The sequence below is a fragment of the Enhydra lutris genome, unplaced genomic scaffold (genome assembly GCF_002288905.1).
Source record: "Enhydra lutris kenyoni isolate GAN:26980312 unplaced genomic scaffold, ASM228890v2 scaffoldscaffold9, whole genome shotgun sequence".
Lineage (NCBI taxonomy): Eukaryota > Metazoa > Chordata > Mammalia > Carnivora > Mustelidae > Enhydra > Enhydra lutris.
The window spans coordinates 6,917,866-6,935,912 of NW_019154093.1; the positions used below are offsets into that span (position 1 = coordinate 6,917,866).

Here is an 18,047-nt window from a genome sequence, read left to right on the forward strand (position 1 = left end):
CGCTCTCCTCCTGCCATCCTGCCTCAGCCACGCACACATCGCAAGAAGGGATGCCCTGGGCAGACAGCCCCTGGGATGGACCAGGAGGGCCGGCTCCGGTAAGACAGGAGCCCGAGATGCAAATGAATTCTCCTACGCAACAGCCCCACAGCTTGTGCCAGTGTGAAACAGGATTTGCAAGAGGAAAAAAAAAATGTTCATTTATAAGAGCAGGCTTTTACCTAAATGATGCCTTCCAGCTGAACAGCCTAAAGCTTCTCTTGCCACCTCAAAATGTGAGCATAAGCAAGCAAGGAAGTTTGGGTTCCTTCCATTTTGCTGACAGAAAGAGGAAAAGCATAGAAAAGACATGTCGTTTGTTTAAATCTCACCACCAGCCACAGACAGAGCCAGACATCTGTGGGGCTGCATCCCACAGTCTCACCTTTTACCTAGGGCCTAAAGGGGATTTGAGGGATTTTAGGCATTAGAGAAAGAGCACAAAAACATCAGACACACAGACATGTGCAAATCAGCAAATATCTGAAGAAGAAAAATCCACAAACATTTTCCTCTTTTTCCATTTTCCATGTTGTTTTCACAGGTTTTTTGTTTTTGTTTTTGTTTTCTTAACATATCCTATTTGTCTCCTATTTCAGAGCAAAAGCAAGTTATAGACAAATGGCAAGATGGCAGCTGCCCGTTTACTCTTTCACCTCAGTCCCAGGCTTGCCTGCGAGAATCCTGGACCCGATGAGCAGCCGACCACAGGACTGGGGAGAGAGACCACTGCCATGTCAAAGGAGGAGAGAAGGAAAGGTGATTGGAACCAAACAGACTGGATCTTAATGCTAATCAAATCCAGTCCCATCATTTCATAAATTGAAATTGACAGAAAAGAAGAATCACTCCCAATACCGCATCCGCCCAAACACTATGACTGAAAGTGCAGACTCGAGTCATGCTGCCTGTGTGACCTTGGGCAAGTTACTTAACCTCTCTGTGCCTAAATTTCCTAATCTACAAAATAATAGTAATTATAATACTTGCTATAGGATCAAATGAGCCACTGCCTGCACAGAGCTCATAACAGTATTAAACACACAGTAAGTGTTCCAGAAGCAGGAACTATTATTATTACTTTTTTAAAAAGGATCAGCCTGGCCCAAGCTAAATTTCTTAAGTGTTAGAACTCCTATATTAGAAATCAAAGGTAAAAACCAACTCACGTTTCCATTTTAAGCCAATGAGAAGGCTCTAACCTTGTGGAATGGCAGCTGTCTTTCATTCATCTGAAGTCTTAAGTCAGTAAGAGTGCTGCTAAGTCATATTTATTTACAGGGCAGATGCTGTTCTAGGACCTGTCACTGTGTCTCTGGTAGTGTCAAAACCTGGTAAACTACAGACCCAGTGGGGAAGAGAGACGCCCACGAATAAACTGTTGCACCACAGAGATAGTTCAGGTGCGACAGTTCTGGGAGAGACATGTTCCCTCCTCTCGGAGGAACCTCAGGAGGGTCTACTCTGCCTCACAGAAAACTGAGTAGGTCCTTAAGGATGGGCAGAACTCTGATGGACTGAGAAGAGCATTCAAGGAAGCATGAACAAAATATGTAAGGTCAGGTCAAGGAGTGGAACAGAGCGAGTCCGGACTTGGTTACAGAATCTGTACTTGGGTTCTAGCTGAAATGTGTGACCTCAGAGAAGTTAGTAAATACACTGAGCCTCATTTTTCTCAGCTGTAAAATGAATTTAATATCATGTACATACAGTGTTTTATGATACTCACATACAAGTGCTCTGTAACAGACAAGGAGTTTTGCAAACCTAAATAGGACTACTCTAGAGTCAGCTCACACTCTTACTAATCACATCCTAGAATGTCAACACGAGTTCCCAGGACTATCTTTGAACCAAATTCTCTAAAAACCCCAACAGAAAAAGATCCCACAAATCATACTGAAATAAACCACTAGTCCAAAGTAAAGATTTTGAGATCCTGAGGAAGCATTTACCAAAGGGAAGAGACGAGATGGGAATGGGTTCCTTCTAGATTTTTCCTGAGAAAAGGCACAGGAAGATAGGCCCTTTCACTTAATGACAGAAATCCCAAAAAAATAGGGATCTGCCAGGCACAGCTTTGGGAATGGTTAACTGTGGTGGGTCCTGATCTACTATGCAAGGCCCGTTGCCCTAGAAACATCACTGTTGTGACCACAGCCACCAATAGGACTCAGAGAACTAATGGAACCAAAGGTTCTATCGCTTCTCGGCCTTTTGGCTAAGATCAAGTGTGGAACCAAAGGCTCTATCATCAACCAAGTCTATAATGACTTTGATATCTGTCAGAGTTACTTCTAGGAGAATGTAAAACCCACAAGGGAAAAACATAGCCTAAGGGAAACTTGAAGGGTCCTAATTTACCTGAAAGTGTAGTTCCCAGGGACGAGCTTACTTAGTTTTAATATGGCCGTGTCTTCTGAAATCTTCTCTTCTCTCAGAGGTCCCTTAAGCTCCTCCCAATGGTATTGGACGATTTTATCATCATCAGTGCTTTCTTGACCATAAAGAAACATCAGTTACAACACGAGAGCGCTGGGTCTCAGCACTTACCCAGCTTACACAAACCAGGGCAACTACCCAGAGATGTAAGGCTAGGAAAACTTCATGAAAGGACAGACTATCTCTCCAGACTGTTTCTCCCCTAGGAATACTGGGTCATTCTGCCTCGCTATGAATATTCCACTGTGTAGTTTTCCAAGGAGCCCAACACAGGCAACCTCTGGTTAAAATGCTACTGTATGAAAAAAGGAAAATCAAAAATTCTTAAACATGTGAAAAGATAAAACCTTACTTAAAATAAAAGAAACACAAATTTAAATTACACTTCAGATACTGTTTTTTTTAACCTACCTGCTTGGTGAGGCCAAAGTTTCAGAACACACTCTGTGGGTACAGGTGCGGAGCAAACCCTCTCCTGAGTCACGGTGGAAGCCCACGCTCATACCCTCTCCATAAACAGCAACCTAGCAAAACTGGTCTTTGCCCCTGCAATTCCTCTTTGAGGAATTTATCCTACAGATTCATCTGCACATGTGTTAAATGTCACGCTTACAAGATTATTCATGGCAACATTCTCTATAGCAGCAAAGGACCAAAAATAATCTAACTGGTCATCAGTAGAGACTGACTGAAGCCAAGGATACAGCCACACGGGGACATACACAGCCATTCAACGGAAGGCTGTGCAATCCATCAGAGAAAGAAAACAAAACTATTTCATGTACTGATTCAGAAAAATTCTTCGACATAGAGAAACAAGCACGGTACACAACAACGTGTACTCTGTGTTATCGTAAAGACTACATACGTATTTTCTTACATATGCAGAGACTGTCTCTAGAAAGAAACATAAAATAATACCATTGACTGGAGGACAACTGGCTAGCCGGGAGATGGGAGTCACGGTGACTGTCTCCGCTGTACACTCTTACACATTATTTAACTTTGACCTATTCACCAATACACAGTAAAATGGGGCTACGTGACCCTTTTTGCCACTCTCACAAATGCTTCTTCCTGTTCTCTCTTCTCTCTTGTCCTGCTATTCTTCCACCCTCCTCTTCTTGCCAGTTCCCTCTATGTAAAATGTTAAACCTCACTGGAGATTCCTCTGCTAGAACAGTACTGCCTTGCCCATTAGGATGACTGTTGGCAAGACAATCAGGGTAGCAGGGCCTTACTAGGCCGCCAAGGGGACCAAGTAAATACTGCTGAGATGACAGGCCTGAAACCCCTTGCATGCATAGCCAGCCTCAGTAGCAAAGACCCACAAGTCTTCTCACATCACCCATCAGGGGATACTATTCCGACGGGTGAAATGTTCACGAGCCCAGTTGGGGCACGGAGCATGTTCTGGGAGTCTCTCCGGGAGGAGGCTGACACACGCTGGGGGAGGGCTCCCAGCCGAGACCCTCACTTACTTATCTTGCACAAGAGGAAGGAGCTTTGTTTCTATAGCTGAGAATGGTGACTCTATCTAAGCAAATTTGAAAACAAGCAAGTTTCATACAAAATAATGCTAAACATCTGCAAAATCCCATTTTTTTACCATCTCAAAAGAGGAGAAATATTACTTCAAACAAGTCACATGGGGTTTTTAAATAGGGTCTGTCCAGTTTTTACTTCCTAATCAGTTGCTTGAGATGGGTAGTCTTCCCGTAACATGGTCAAGAAGATAGGCCTAACCAGAATATTGACACAGGTGGCACCAAATCTTCTTCTTTTTCTTCTTTTTTTTTTTTTTTAAAGTGGGCTCCACACCCAGCAGGGAGCCCAACACAGGGCCTGATCTCATAACCCTGAGATCAAGACCTGAGCTGAGATCAAGAGCTGGGCACTTAACCAACTGAGCAACCCAGGTACCTCTGGCCCCAAATCTTCCACAGCGTTTTCTACCACAGTTCACAGTGAATGCTCCTCTAAAACATCATGCCTAGATAAGTACTCACGGCTGCCATCAATGACTGTAGAAGTGGTTGGCAGAGAGATCTCCTGGAACTGTGGTGACACGATGGCAACAGGAGGCTGATTCTTCCGGGGCTCTGCAAGAAAAAAATGCAGAAAACACTGGAAGAGGAGCTTTAAAAAAAAAAAAAATTAGCCGTTCTTATTTATTCAATTTTTTAAAGACTTTATTTACTCATTTGACAGAGAGAGAGAGAGAGAAAGAGAGAGAGTGAGCACACACAAGCAGGGGAAGCAGGAGAGGGAGGACCAGGCTCTCCACTGAACAGGGAGCCCAATGTGGGGCTCAGTCACAGGACCCTGGGATCACGACCTGAGCTGAAGGCAGAGGTTTGTTTTTGTTTTTAAAGATTTTATTTATTTATTTGACAGAGAGAGAGATCGCAAGTAGGAAGAGAGGCAGGCAGAGAGAGAGGAGGAAGCAGGCTCCCCGCTGAGCAGAGAGCCCGATGTGAGGCTCGCTCCCAGGACCCTGAGATCATGACCTGAGCCAAAGGCAGAGGCTTAACCCACTGAGCCACCCAGGCGCCCCTGAAGGCAGATGTTTAACCAACTGAGCCACCAGGTGTTTTGTTTTCAGTTTTTTGGTAAAGATTTTATTTATTTATTTATGAGAAAGAGAGCACAAGCAGGGGGAGTGGCAGGGAGAGGGAGAAGCAGGCTCCCACTGAGCAGAGAGCCCGACATAGGGCTCAATCCCAGCACCCTGGGATCATGGAAGAGGGCCTTTATAAATTATAGGAGGAGCAGGCCTATGTGGGTGAATTATAAATTAGTTTCCATTACATAACTGATGGGTGCAGCATCACCGAATGGAAAGTTAAACACCAGGTTACCATTCCAGCATAAGACACATGGAAGCATCAGAGCTCTTCCAAACTTGACTACTCCTAAGACCGTGCCTAGTGCATGCTTTCAATGCTCACGTGCTATCTTGTTCATGACAAGGACTACAGTGGCACAAGCTGAGTAGAGGAGGACAACAAACAAGCATTGCACAACAAGGGCTTTGACAAACTATCCCTTGGCACAGACTATGCTGAAAAGAGAACGGATGATTTCCCAGTCATCCCTAAGCTGATTGTGTCTAGGCCGGAGTGATGGCAGGGTCAAAAACTGCTCGGTCCACCCAAATGACTACGAGCTACAAACCCAGTGGCCTTTTCTTTGAGAGAAAAATCCAACAGTCTTTATGTTAAACACATTTTTAGGAAGGTGAAAGGATTACCTTGACTACAGAGTTCAAGGAGCAAATAGAAAATCTATTACCAACAAAGACATAAAACAGTATTAAGAATTTGTGCCAATGTATATATCACTCTCCAACTTGCCCCAAATTTCCCTAAAAGTGTAAAACAAGATACTTTGTTATTGCACTGTAATTTACCAATGGTGGATCACTTAAAAAGGATGACAGGATTTGCTTTCCAAGGTGAAAAAAGACTGGCAGGGTTTAAATGAGGAATTCTGTGTACAAAACCCGTATCTGGAAAGAGATCAGAAAGAACCAGCCATTTGGCTGGTTCTCCTTCACATGCCTCTCCCAGGCTCCTGGCTTTCTTGTGTCTCTTAATCACAACACATGGTCCTCTGTCAGCATAAACTACGTGGAGAAGCAGTTCTCAGACAGAGGCTACTGCTCAGGCCATACTGTACTGGGGGCCATGTGACTAATACTCCTCTGCCTAGCCAAATGTTCCAACTAGAACTGAAGTATATACTCTGCCACCCTAACCTTTGTTTGTTTGTTTGTTTGTTTGTTTTAAGATTATTTATTTATTTATTTATTTGACAGAGATCACAAGTAGGCAGAGAGGCAGGCAGATAGAGAGGAGGAAGCAGGCTCCGGGCTGAGCAGAGAGCCTGATGCCGTGCTGGATCCCAGGTCCCTGGGATCATGACCTGAGCCGAAGGTAGAGGCTTTAACCCACTGAGCCACCCAGGCGCCCCTGACCCTAACCTTTTACTACACTGAACTAGGAATTGCCCAATGAATACATTAAAAAAAAGAACAACAACAATGGGAATTAAAAACCCTTCAAGTCAAATCTCTCTGTCTTTGTTCCGGAATCCTGCAGAGAAAGCAATGGAGACTCAGCCAGGGCTGGGAAATCCATACCTGGTTTTACTGTCACGTTCACATAGCCTTCCCCATGGGCATTTTGACCGTCTACAATCACTTTGAATTCATATAAGCCTGGAGTAAGCTGCAGAAGTGAGAGAAGATCTTTTAGACAACCAAAAGGGCAGCAATTCTATGTAAAATAACACATGTATCTGAACTTCCCATGCTGATACTGCACTCCTGCATAGTTTCCAAAATGGAGAGAGTAAACCAGCTGAGGAGATGAAGCAATGAATTATAAACTAAAAAACCATAGCTTTTAATGTGAATCTTATTACTAGCTGACTCTAGAACAACAAAAGGGAATTCAATATCTCTGTACTCCCATTTTCTTTTCAGAAGAACATTAAGGGCCCAACCATTCTATTTCATAGAGTTATGAAATTAAAATAATCATCTCTGCAAAGAAAATCATTTTGTAAAAATACCAAACAGCTCCCAAATATCTGAATATTTTCCCCTTCTGATTTCCACTAACTATATAAACATAATATAAAAGAAAGAAAATTACCCACAATCCCACTGTCCTAACACACCAGTTAATCCTATTTCTCTTACTTTCTTCCAGTCCTTGACCACATACAAAGAATGGCTTTTAAATAGTTCATTCATTCAGCAAACATTTATTGAGAGCCAATTAGATGCTGGACATTATCCTAGGCTTGCGGTTTGGAGAGGAGTAAGATGAGACCACTACCTCTAGGAACTCGACTTTCAAGCTCCAGTTAGAATCAAGATGTGCATCAAGCTTTTTGTTGTTGGTGTCAGTTCTTGTCTTTTATTAACCCATACACAAGTACTCTGGTCTTCTGGTTTGTTGAAGCAGTAAGTCAGACAATATCTACCACAAGAATGCCTGTCAGAGTGGCCAGCCGTAAAAACTCCAGCATCGCATTCATCTGAAGGGCACTCCCGATGAAGGTGACTGGTTTTGCCATTCTCATCCACCTTCTGGTATTTCAGGACAGCCGGCTTAACCTTCTTTCTCTTATGCTTATTCTCCTTGGGAGTGCTGCAAGACTCCTTCCTTCTTTTTAGCCCCACCACAAAGTTTCAACACAAGATGAAGAGGGGCCTCCTTTTGAATGCTGTAGTCACACAAAGTCCATCCACCTTCCAGTTGCTTGCCAGCAAAGATCAATCTCTGCTGATCAGGAGGAATTCCTGGATCTTGGCCTTTATGTTTTCTACTCTGAGGATTCAACCTCAAGAGTGATGGTTTTCACAAAAATCTTCCCTGTAAAGGTTTTCACAAAAATCTGCATCTTGGCGGCAGTCCCACTGCAGATGGCAGATCAGAAAGAAAACCTGCATCAAGCTTTTTATTATTCTCTCTTATGTTCATTTACCATCAGCACCTTCCCCCATTATAACAGTCTTTTTAATGGTCACTTCCAACGCTGCAGAATAGTGCACGAGTACAGGTGTCATATCACACAAGCGTTCCACATTGTTGGCATCCAGGTTGTTTCCAGGCTTTTACTATTATAACCAATACTGTGATAAACATCTTTCAGATGAACGAAGTTCCTCCTTTCTTCCAAATGATCTTTGAGCAAATGCTAATTGACTAGTGTTTTTGATGTTTTTCTTCTTGGAAAGCTCTCGTTCCTTGGCTTTCACTTCTCTCATTTCCTTCTATTTCTTCTTCCTTGCACACCTTTAATCACTGTGCTCCCCAGGATTCCAACTGCACTCTACACACTCTGTCGGGATGATCTCATACATTACCATGACTTCAAATGTCATCTGTTTGAGGTTGGTGTGCAAATTTCTCTCTCTAGCACAGACTTGTGTCCTGATCTCTAGTCCCTGAGTCTCAGCTACTTCACAGGCACCTCAAACTCACTCTGTCTAAAAATAATTTAATAATCTGCAAACCTCATCCAAACTTGCTCCTCTTTCTGTGTTCTTCATTTTAGTGAATATCACCACTGTTGTGCCAACATCTACCCAAATGCCTGAGCCAAAAGGCTAGAATGATCCTAGACTTCCCTTCCCCAACACTGCCACCCCATCACTTGATCACCAGGCCTTATCAAGTCAACCTCCATTATACTCCTGACATCCACTCACTTCTGTCCACTCACAATGCCATCACCTTAGATTTCAACCATCATAGCAAAGTTATTAAAAGCAAGACCTTCAGGGATGGAAAGTTCCAGTTCAAACCTACCATTTAATAGCTTTGTGAACTTCGGCTAAATTACTTTATTTTTCTAATTTTTAGTTTTGTCATATAAAACAAATATTAGTATCTACATCTTGGGGTCAGTTAGTGCATAAAACAATTAGCACTGTGTCTGGCACATATTATGAGCTCAACAGTGGTCTTTAAGTTTTGTTTTTCAACCCAGGCTATCACCATCTCACACCTACATCTTTCAACAGATTCTCAATTGGCTTCCCCAGTTTGAGTCTTATTTTCAGTCAGGGTAAGCTTTCTAAACTGAAAACCTGAACTAGTCTTTCTGTTGTCTAAAACCTTTCAAAGGGTCCATATTCCCTGTGCATAAGATTCACAGTCTTCACTCTGCGACCCATGCATCTCTCCAACTTTGTGCCACTGCTCTTCTCGTGCCAGAGGGTCTAGTCATGCTGAACCACACAGAATTCCCTTTCTGCCACATTTTCTGTTTGGCCCAGTGGACATTGCTTCCCCTGCATCAGCACTCCACCCTTTACCAAGAAAGTGAGTCACTGTCATGACCCCACTCGGTAAACTCTAAGAAATCAAACTCCCCAGGGCTCCAATACTCCGTGCACTGACCTAGTACATCCCCTGTTATACTTGTCTGCTTCTGGCCAGTATCACTGGTGAGACTCTACTGTCCTTGAATGTGAAGATTTTGATCAATCCACTGGTAAATCCCCACCGCCTGACACATAACTAGTGTGCGATGAACAGTTGTTAAAGAAAAAAAGAATGAACGAATGAATGAGACTGCCGGGCTAAAGGATATGAACATTTTTATGGTTCCTAATAACTACACTGAATCCCAAAAAAGACTGAGCCAATTTACACAGTCTTGTGGCCACAAAAAACTTAGCTTATCTCCCAAATTCTAAAATCCTTATGTTACCCTTAAAAGCTGTTTAGTGTATATTTTCAGCTATCACCACCATGCTTATAGTCTCCTCACCATAAATGAACATTTGAGAATCATACACTAACAAATACTGGATGTCAGCCAGACTTTTGGAGGATTCACTTCTGAAAGATCGTTCCTGATTTAAGTGTGAACAGAAAATTCTACATTCTACATTTTAGAAAATGGTCAGCACCTCTACCCCAGCCCTGCAAGTGAGAGGAAGCAAATTCACCTTGGACAGTTTGAGGATCTGAGAACGTTTCCCTTCCATCTCTCCACTGTAGTCTTTAGGATGAGTAATCAGCTGCCAGTTGTAGGTGTAGGTTTCTCCTATAGAAGGGCAGTTACAGAAATCATGAAAACACACACCCACACATAAAGAGGGCAGCCGCACAGCCTGCCAATAACAAATCTCTTCTAAATCTTGACAAGGCCTCAGTTTTTAAGATTCTGTCCCAGAGCCTACAGGAAACCAAACATCTTGTTCAAAGCAAGGGAGGATTCTGCTGACTCAGCTACAGTCAGGGCTTCCTCCACCCTCTCCCAACAGTGCTCTCTCCTGCCCCACAGCCAGTCTCCCTTTGAAAGAGGCCAATCCTCCTTCCAGATTCCAGGTTGCTCATGGTATGGCATCACAGTGAAAATACAAGCCCTATCAACCACTATAGATGAACTCACTGGGAACAAAGGCCATTTTCTTGCAAAACTTCTTTTGCAACAAAGAACAGCAATGACTTCTAAATAACATGGTTCAAAAATAGCTTTTTTACAGAGTGCTAACAATGCTTGTCTCACTGAGGTCATCACACCCTGGTGAGTTAAAAGAGCTACTTCATTCCTGCTGAGCTAAATAACACACTGCAGAAGATGGTAGGGGATGGCCCATTTAAAACAGGCCCCACTGAAATTAATTAAGATCAAATGAAGCATTAAATGGTCCTCATTTGTAACTCAGACTGTATGACTGGGTAGGACAAGGACAGGATCCCGTTATCTAAATGGAATCCCACCCCCATGAAAGTGGTCTTAAATTTGGAGAGAAACGAAATTCGCATCTGATGAGGGACAGACGGGGTTGGGTATGAAGGCTTAGTTTATGTTACTACCCAGAAGGAAAATAAAAGGAAAAGAGAAGAAACCTCAAAAGCATAACAGAGAATGGTCATCTCTTTCTTAGTTCATGAGTTCGAAAGTGAGTTAGCACATAGAATCGAATTCCCAGATAGCCTTCATCTGAAAACCAGATTTTATTTTATAAGCTTGAGATGCAATATCTATCACTCTTCCTTCCTCCCCAAAATACTAGCTTTGTGTTGGACAGTCATCATGCCTGGGCAGCTCTCACACATATATTCTGTGGAAATCAGGTCAGGTGAGAAGCAGGAAAGCAGCGGCAGCCATGGGACTGGTGCTAAGAGATGACCTTCCAACTAAAGTTGGAAATTTTTCTTCCACACAGAAAACAGACTCACATTAGTTTGGGAACTGACAATTCTACAATATTTCAGGCTGGCTATGCAATTTCAAGAGAGGGCAATATTCCTAGGACAGAAAAGTTTGGGGGATGAATTATGCCTCACAGCCAAAAATTTACCCAAGGGTAGGAACAACTGATGACAGGCCTGCTAGACAGAATGCTGGTTTAAATGATTTAGGGCAGTGGTTTTCAAACCATGCCTCCAAACCCGAGAGCAATCCTGAGGGGTGCTTCAAGGGCTGCCACAGGAGATGAGGGGGAGGATGAGTAGGCAGAGCTGGTCCTGTTCACTTGTCCCCAATCTGTGAAAGTTTGAAAACCATTCATCTCATGTATCTGGTAAAGGCTGAACAACCCGTGGAGAGGACAGTTGAAAGAAATCTCTTTCTCAACCCATGTGTTTGAGACTTCATAAAAGTCTCCACTGTATTTTAACTACAATCCCTAAGCCCTCTTTAAATAGAACCCATGTCCTGATCTACAAGGTGACAGCAACTCACAGACATGTACATGCAAATAGGGGTTAGACAAGAAAATAAAGCAGAATCCAGGGCTTTTCACAAAACAGTGGAGGCAACTGCAACTCAAGGCAGTTCTTTCACCATCTTCAAAGGCCAGCAAGTTCAGTCACCTGAACTTACCACCAGAGGGAGTCCGGATAAAGCTTCTCTGGAGGAAGGTAGAATGAACCGATAAGGAAACCTCAATTTGAGGGCAGAAATATAGAATGAGGAGAGCATTTAGGTTCTGGAAAAGTACTTTTGCATAAATACATTAGTTGGTAATAGACCTATTAGAAAGCAGGACTACTGTATAAGAAAGGTGTGGACCTAATCCTGAATCCTAAAGTATGGCATTCGATTTGACTAACCCTGTAATGAGAGTAGCATAAACCCAATGCAATCATTTTCCATCAAAGTATACTTCACTATGGAAGCATGTGTGTTTCTAAGCCAAATTCTGGTATTATTAATATATTAATATATATTTCAAAGGTGAAAGGGATGCTCATATTATAAAAGTTTTCTTAAATAATGAATGCAGCATCCCCTAATTTATGCATTTCATAGATCCCAATTTTATGTATCACATTGGGCCTGTCTTTTTTTTTAAAAGATTTTATTAATTAATTACTTTATTTATTTATTTATTTATTTGAGAGAGAGAGAACACAAGAGCACAAGTGGAGGGAGGGAGAGGGACAAGTGGGGCTCAATCTCACCACCCTAAGATCACGATCTGGGCTGAAATCAAGAGTCAGACGCTTAACCAACCAAGTCACCCAGGAGCCCTGTCTTCCTTTTTTTTTTAAATGTCAAATCTCTATTAGCCATAGTCTTAAGTAACTCCTCTACAAGTTCTATCTCTACTATTTACTAGTTGTTTGGACAAAATAAATAGGTTAACCTCAGTCTCAGGTTCTTCCTCTTTTAAAGGGGTATAATCCAACCTCCACTTAATGAGCATCACCTATATGCTAGGCACTGAGGTAGGTCCCTTATATACTGTTTCATTTTGCCCTTAAAGTAACCTTATGAAGTAGAAATTATTATCCTCATTTCACTGAGATAGAAATGCAAGCATAAAAATAATTTGCTTCAAATCATTCAGCTAATGTCTAGCTGAGCTGGGATTTGAACCCAGGCTTAACATCAAAGCCCATGATTTCAAACATTGTATTATATTGTCTCTCACAACAGATAAACATTTGTGCCTGTTCTCACAGGAATGCTGCAATGAGTAAATGAGTTAAGGTATGTAAATATCATAAATTAAAACATTATCCAAATGTAACTAAGGGGATGTTTTACCTTCAAGTGGTTCTTGGAGAACATATGCATTTAACTGAACTTCATTCTTAGGCAGGGTAATCTGGACACTCTTTCCAGCAGATACCACCAGTTCCTTCATAACTGGAAACAAAGAAAAGAAATAGGAGATAAGAAATTAGAGCCAGACTACCTTATTCCTCTCCATCCTTTTGGGGCCAAATTTCTTTTATAAACAATATTCAGCTACTGCCTTTATTTCCTTATTATTTACCTACTCTCTAATCCCCTGAAATCTTATTCTGCCCCATTTTCCCACTGAGAAAGATCTTTCGAGGTCATCCACAAACAGCTCCTTAGCAAATCCAGTAACTGTTTCTCAACCCACATCCTTTACTTCAGTGGCATCTAATACCGCTGACTGCCTCGATATTGAAACACTCGGATTATCCTGACACCATATTATTCTACTTTTATTCCTTTGTCTCTGAGTTTTTCTCCACTGTATTTTAACTATAGTCTATCCATAAGCCCTCTTTATATAGTAATTTCCATCGAGTTCAATAATCAGCGTTCAACAGTATTTCAAGGATCATCTTTATGCTGATAAACAACTTTCTAATAAAATACATTTATAAAATTCCAAAAAGAAAAGCCAAATGTTGATCACAAAGACGGCCTTAATTTCGTTCTATTCCAATTGCTACAACCACAGACTTAGGTTATTCCAACAATCTTTTTTTTTTTTTTTAAAGATTTTATTTATTTATTTGACAGAGAGAGATCACAAGCAGGCAGAGAGACAGGTAGAGAGAGAGGAGGAAGCAGGCTCCCCGCCGAGCAGAGAGCCCGATGCGGGGCTCGATCCCAGGACCCTGAGATCATGACCTGAGCCGAAGGCAGCGGCTTAACCCACTGAGCCACCCAGGCGCCCCTTATTCCAACAATCTTAACTGGTCTTCCCTCTGCCAGAACTCCCCACTCTAATCCATTCTGTCTTCCTAAAACACCCACCATCATTAGTTTTTCTAAAATACTCCCCCCACCATGTTACTCTCCTACTTAAGCATCCCCACTCCCATACCACATTCAAGGCCAACTGCCAACCTGGCATTAAAAAACCATTACCATCTGATCACACTACCTCACACTTCCTACCCAATTCTGCATAATTATATTCATTTTCCTTCCTGTGCTCCATGGAAGACATGGTCTACACTTGGGGACTTTACTAACGCTATTTCCTTCAACTGGGATGTATGCTTTCTTTATTCTCAATCAGTACTTTGTTTCTAGCTTAAAGCCAGTCTTCTCTTCAAGAAACCTTCTCAGACCATTTCGGTTCAAACTTATCTACTTTCTGAATGAAGTACCTCAGCATTTTTGGAATACCCACGTTAGCTAATAGCTATATACAGTATATTTTCAGTATAGTCTTCACACTATTTCAATAGCTATTTCATATATGTCTGGGTTCTCAACCTTGGCACTACTGACGTTTTGGACCAGATAATTCTTTGTTGTGGGGGTGGGGGAAATTGTCCTGTGCACTGCATGACAGCTGGCAGGATCCCAGGCCTCCACCCACTAGGTGTCAGTAGCATGCCCAAAATGTTTGCAGGTTGTTGAGAACCACTACTATGTAAATCTTATTTCTCTGACAATAATTGTTATTTGGTATGAGATCTAGGAACTAGAGAGCTTAAAACAAACAAATGGCTGGTCCACTCATATTTCAAGACTGAGGGGTAAGAGGGACTTCCTAGACAATCATGAAATTTGAGATGTATCTGTCTGCTTAGGAACACTGCACTGAGGAAGAAATTAAATCTTCCTTATGGAAACTTCAACATTTAGACACCCTAGGAGGCTGAATAAGAATTCTCTGAAGTGAATTTCAAAAAGAAAAAAAGAAAGAAAGAAACCACCATACTCAGAAAGAGTATAATGGACAAAAATAGTGTTACTCAAACCCTTCAAAATCATATCAAAAATTACAGGCATTATGCCTGAACACAAAAATTATTTTAGTCCCTTCGGATTGAAACCCCCCAAATTTCATGTTATACTACCATGAAAGAAGAGCCTAGGAAATCAAAAATCAGCAAAAATTCATTTTTATTGGCTTTGCTTCACCATGTTGCCTTTTTCAGGGGATAAAGATCAAGTTAGTTTTCTTGATTAACCACTTCCTCCTAATACCTTAGGACAGCACTCATGAAGCATAGACTTGTTGTTAAGGCAACAACTCCTTATAAATCTGATCCCTAGGGATGGTTGCTTTAAAAATAAAGATGCTGCCAAAATCAGAAAGACAAATATCTGACCTACAGTCAGCCATTTAGAAGGCAAATAGGTACAAGGATTCAACTTTCTTCCCATTGGCTTCTATTTGTTTGGTTCCTTGGATATTACTTCATCGAATCTTGTGCCTTTAAATTCCAGGCACAGTGGAATCTGGATCTGGGAAAATGAGCCTCATTAATTCCCATAGGCTGGGGCCTGTTGAAAAAAGGATGGAGAGCCCCAAGTCCTATGATTACAGGAACAAAGACAGGATTATTTTTTCTCTAATCTACAGTCCTCAAAAGTCATGCCTCTCTCCTTTCCTTGCAATAAAGAGAACACTGTGATCAAATGCTCTACTTTTCCATCCTATCTCCAAGGGCAGAAGCAAAGGGCCTCACCTGGGTATGGTGCTGAGGTGCTCTGGAAAGAGGCCTGGGGGTTAGGGGTAGCATAACTGTAGGAAGGAGCCACTGGCAGAGGGGTAGAAATCTGGATTTTCCCAAGGCTTTTTACTTGCTGAGTGCTAGGTGTAGTACCAGGATCCTCTGATGTCTCAGGTTGGACTGACACATTCTTTGACCAACCAGGAATCTCCGCAGCCAGGACGGGGGTTAAGGGACTGGAAATTATAACTGCCTTGTGGACCTAAAGAAATGCAAAAATTCATTTGAATAGGCAAAAGTTATACTGCCAGTTTTTTAGGTTATGTCTCATAAAATAATTGCACGCTAAATGTTTTTATGAAAAATGCAAAAACCGACAAAAATATTAAAGGAACAAATCTCACCACCCAAACTGATGTTAAAATGTTGTTATAAACCTTCCCAGTCTTTTTCTCTATGCACAGAGGTTTGCTTAAAACAAAACAGTAATAATCATTCTACGTATACTTTTCTCTTCTTTTCTCAACATTTATATTCAATCTTTCTACAAATACTTACTAACCACTTGTTACGGCATGGGCCTTGTGGACCCAAAACATAAATGAAAGTAAGTGTGCTCAACGTGTGCACAATCTAGTGAGAGAGAACAAAAATGTAAGAAATCAAAAGGACGAATACACCTATAAAAGTTAACAATGAACCGAAAAACTATAGTCTGAAGAACACTTAGTTCCTCTCTTGGAGTGTGTGAAGAAGGATGGTTTAAATAAATAGATAAAGGCATTCTCTAGAGGAGAGTCCTAAGCTGAGTTTTAAAAGGTGAACCATTGTTTACTAGACAAAAAGCTGAGGGGAGAGATGAGTACAGGCACAGGAAATGAGATCAGCATGGCTTGTGCTGGGAACTGAGCATCCATAAGCAAAGTGAGAGGCAGGAAGTAATAGAGGATGAGCTGGATAGACAGTCAAGGGCCAGGAGAAAGAAGACATATGCTAGTCTAAGGTGCCGGGTAATGGTGAGCAATTATTGGGTTGGATATGGGGAAGAGAAAAAGTCAGATTCCTGTTTTAGGTGGATCATTCAGGTTGCTGCATCATGTAAGGGTTTGAAGAACTAAGACAACAGCAGGAACACCACTTTGGAGGGTACTGCGCTCATCCAACTGAGAAATGATGAGTGGCTAAACAAAGCTGGTGGTATGGATTTTTTTTAAATCAACGTAACTGAAGGGTAATTTACACCAAATAAACTGCACACATTTAAAATGTATAGGTCTATGCATTTTGACAAGGGTCTATACCCACATAACCACGATCAAGACAGAAACCATTTCGATCAGCCCCAGAAGTCAACTCATTCCCCCTACCTCCATCCTCAGGCTCATGCAACCACTGGTATGTTTTCTGTCCCCACTAGTTACTTTGGGCTTTCTTGTATTTCATATAAAATTAATCATATACATACTATTTTCGTTTCTGGCTGCTTTCACTCAACATAATGTTTTAAAGATGCATCCATGGTATTGTGTATAACAGTAGTTCATTCCTTTTTATTACCGAGTAGTATACTATCCTAGAGATATACCAAAATGTATTTATCCACTCATATACTGATTTTTGTTTTCAGTTCTCAGCTCTTATAAATAAATCTGCTATAAATGTTTGAAATCCAAAGTTTTTGTAAACATGTGTTTTAATTTATTTTGGGTAAATACTCAAAAGTATTTATTGCTGGTTACATATAAGTGTATGTTGAACTTTATAAGGAACTGTGAACTGTTATCTGAAGTGGCCCTACCATTTTGCATTTCCACCGGCAGTACAGGAGAGTTCCAGCTGTTCCGCAATTCACTAATACTTGGTATTCTTGGTCTTTTTATTCTTTTGTCATTCTAATGATACCTCACGGTGATACCTGCAGGTGTTCTTGTTTAATCTGATGACTAGCCAAGAATTTTGCAATAGGTTGTACTCAGAATTGGGTCTGCTCTCTCTGTACTCTCTTTACTTCAAAAGATTACTCCCTAATTTTTTAGCCTTCAACTCTGCACTCTGACTCCTCAAGTCGGTAAGACTTCAGATTTCTGCCACCTGTGCTACGCATGGTTGACGAATTCACAGTGCTCACCTGGCATTAGGTTTTGTCTTTCAAAGACAGAACTTTGCTTCTCTGATCTCTGCCTCCTTTTTTTATCATGGCTTCTGGAATCTTCCTATTTGGGTGTAGTTTAGAGGTTCAGCCAGGGATTTTAGTAGAGTTTCTAGTGAGGTTATGGGCTTCACCACACTCTATGGGTTTTTTTTTTCCTTTTTTTAAAAAATTAACATATAATGTATTTTTTGCTTCAGGGACAGGTCTGTGAATCACCAGTCTTACCAATTCACAGCGCTCACCATAGCACATAC

At 41.5% G+C, this 18,047-nt stretch overlaps 1 protein-coding gene and 1 pseudogene across 2 annotated transcripts in view; both read right to left on the minus strand.

Moving 5' to 3' along the window:
* LOC111143194 (KIAA0319 like) overlaps window positions 1-18,047 on the minus strand; it is an 89,049-nt gene that overhangs the window by 23,196 nt on the left and 47,806 nt on the right. For both annotated transcript variants that reach the window (XM_022496729.1, XM_022496730.1), the window contains 6 exons: window positions 15,657-15,903; window positions 13,012-13,113; window positions 9,956-10,053; window positions 6,626-6,713; window positions 4,491-4,583; window positions 2,404-2,536 (listed from right to left, as the gene is read on the minus strand). In XM_022496729.1, coding sequence (XP_022352437.1) covers window positions 2,404-2,536; window positions 4,491-4,583; window positions 6,626-6,713; window positions 9,956-10,053; window positions 13,012-13,113; window positions 15,657-15,903 — 761 coding nt within the window. The remainder of the gene's footprint in view (window positions 1-2,403; window positions 2,537-4,490; window positions 4,584-6,625; window positions 6,714-9,955; window positions 10,054-13,011; window positions 13,114-15,656; window positions 15,904-18,047) is intronic.
* Window positions 7,346-7,896, minus strand: LOC111143602 (annotated as a pseudogene).